This window comes from Opisthorchis viverrini (genome assembly GCF_000715545.1).
Source record: "Opisthorchis viverrini unplaced genomic scaffold opera_v5_618, whole genome shotgun sequence".
Classification (NCBI taxonomy): domain Eukaryota; kingdom Metazoa; phylum Platyhelminthes; class Trematoda; order Opisthorchiida; family Opisthorchiidae; genus Opisthorchis; species Opisthorchis viverrini.
The window spans coordinates 37279-38478 of record NW_008752282.1 but is presented as its reverse complement, the minus strand read 5'-3'; the positions used below and the strand labels follow the sequence as shown (position 1 = coordinate 38478).

The 1200-nt window shown below is 48.6% G+C and overlaps 1 protein-coding gene across 1 annotated transcript in view; it reads right to left on the bottom strand.

The window, feature by feature from the left end:
* Positions 1-907: 907 nt before the first annotated feature.
* Positions 908-1200, bottom strand: part of T265_11865 (hypothetical protein) — a gene marked incomplete at both ends in the record, with an annotated part of 4122 nt that continues 3829 nt past the window's right edge. Inside the window, one exon of the mRNA XM_009178664.1 lies at positions 908-1073. Coding sequence (XP_009176928.1) covers positions 908-1073 — 166 coding nt within the window. The remainder of the gene's footprint in view (positions 1074-1200) is intronic.

The window sequence follows — 1200 nt, the reverse complement described above, 5'->3', positions numbered from 1 at the left end:
CTGCGGATCAATCGAAGCCATACGGTGATTGGTCATAATGCCAGCCAATCTGGATCGACCATCCTTTGCAAGACGGTTCTTACACCCTCGCGGAGATTCTAGCACGACCTTGTGGAACATTCTGCCATTGCCCCATAAATAAGGTTATAATAATTTCCCTCTGTCTCCACAAAGGGTTGTGCGAAGCTACCATGCCTTTTGATATACCATAGTGGGCAGAGCAGGAGGCCAATGACCAATACAGAGTTTTTCACGGATTCACGGATTGATACACAGGATCGAGGCTTTTGCCCGAGTTTCCGGGTCGGTTTTGTTCTTGTCGGTCAGTGGCTGTCGTTCACCTGAAAGGCACAAGTGAAAAAAGGGTGTAGCACTGCTCTTTATGTTCTCAGCGCGAGGCAGTATGCTCGCCAGCGCGAGGATTTGCATAAATAAATGTCTAATAGTGCTTTAAATTGGGTTCGAGAAGGAGCATGGACAACCGTCGGAGGAAGGTCATTCCACGCAGCTACTACCCGAAATGAAAAAAAATTTTGTTTAATGAATGTGTGTGCCCTGAGCTTGAAGATTTTCTTACTATGTCCCCGCCGGGTGTTTGCTGGGTAAACGGTAAAAAACCTGTTTGCCAAGCTTTGTTCAAACAAGGCGTAGGTAAGAATTAGGTCCCCTCGGAGGCGACGGCACTCCAGGGGAAAGAGATCAAGCGTCGCGAGACGCGTTTCGTAGTCCACGGACTTGAGGCCGGCAACAATTCTCGTGGCGGCCCGCTGGACACGCTCAATGAGGATAACGTCTTTCGTACGTCCTGAGTAGACAACTTAGTTGGCGTACTCCAGGAGCGGTCTGACGTAGGCCCCATAGAGTATTTGGAAGTCCATGCGAATAATACGGGAGAAGGTACGTCGGATCATACGTGTAGTGGGGTAAAAATGTAATACGGGCAAGTGGTAGCAGGAGACGCAGAATTACAGTGTGCAGTGAGGCTTATGCGACTCACTAGTGTTGCAGATGAAGCAGGTTCGAGTATAAAAGTTACTTGGGAAACGAGTTCACGCATACTGAGCAATAATTGACTGATTTGGTGATGAGTACGATTAAAAGCACCGAGCTCTTTACATCTGGCAGAAGGTTCGGCAGATTGCAATCAACGCCTTCCGGTGGTGGCCGGGGACAAATGAAGGTTGATTGTGGTTGTCGGTA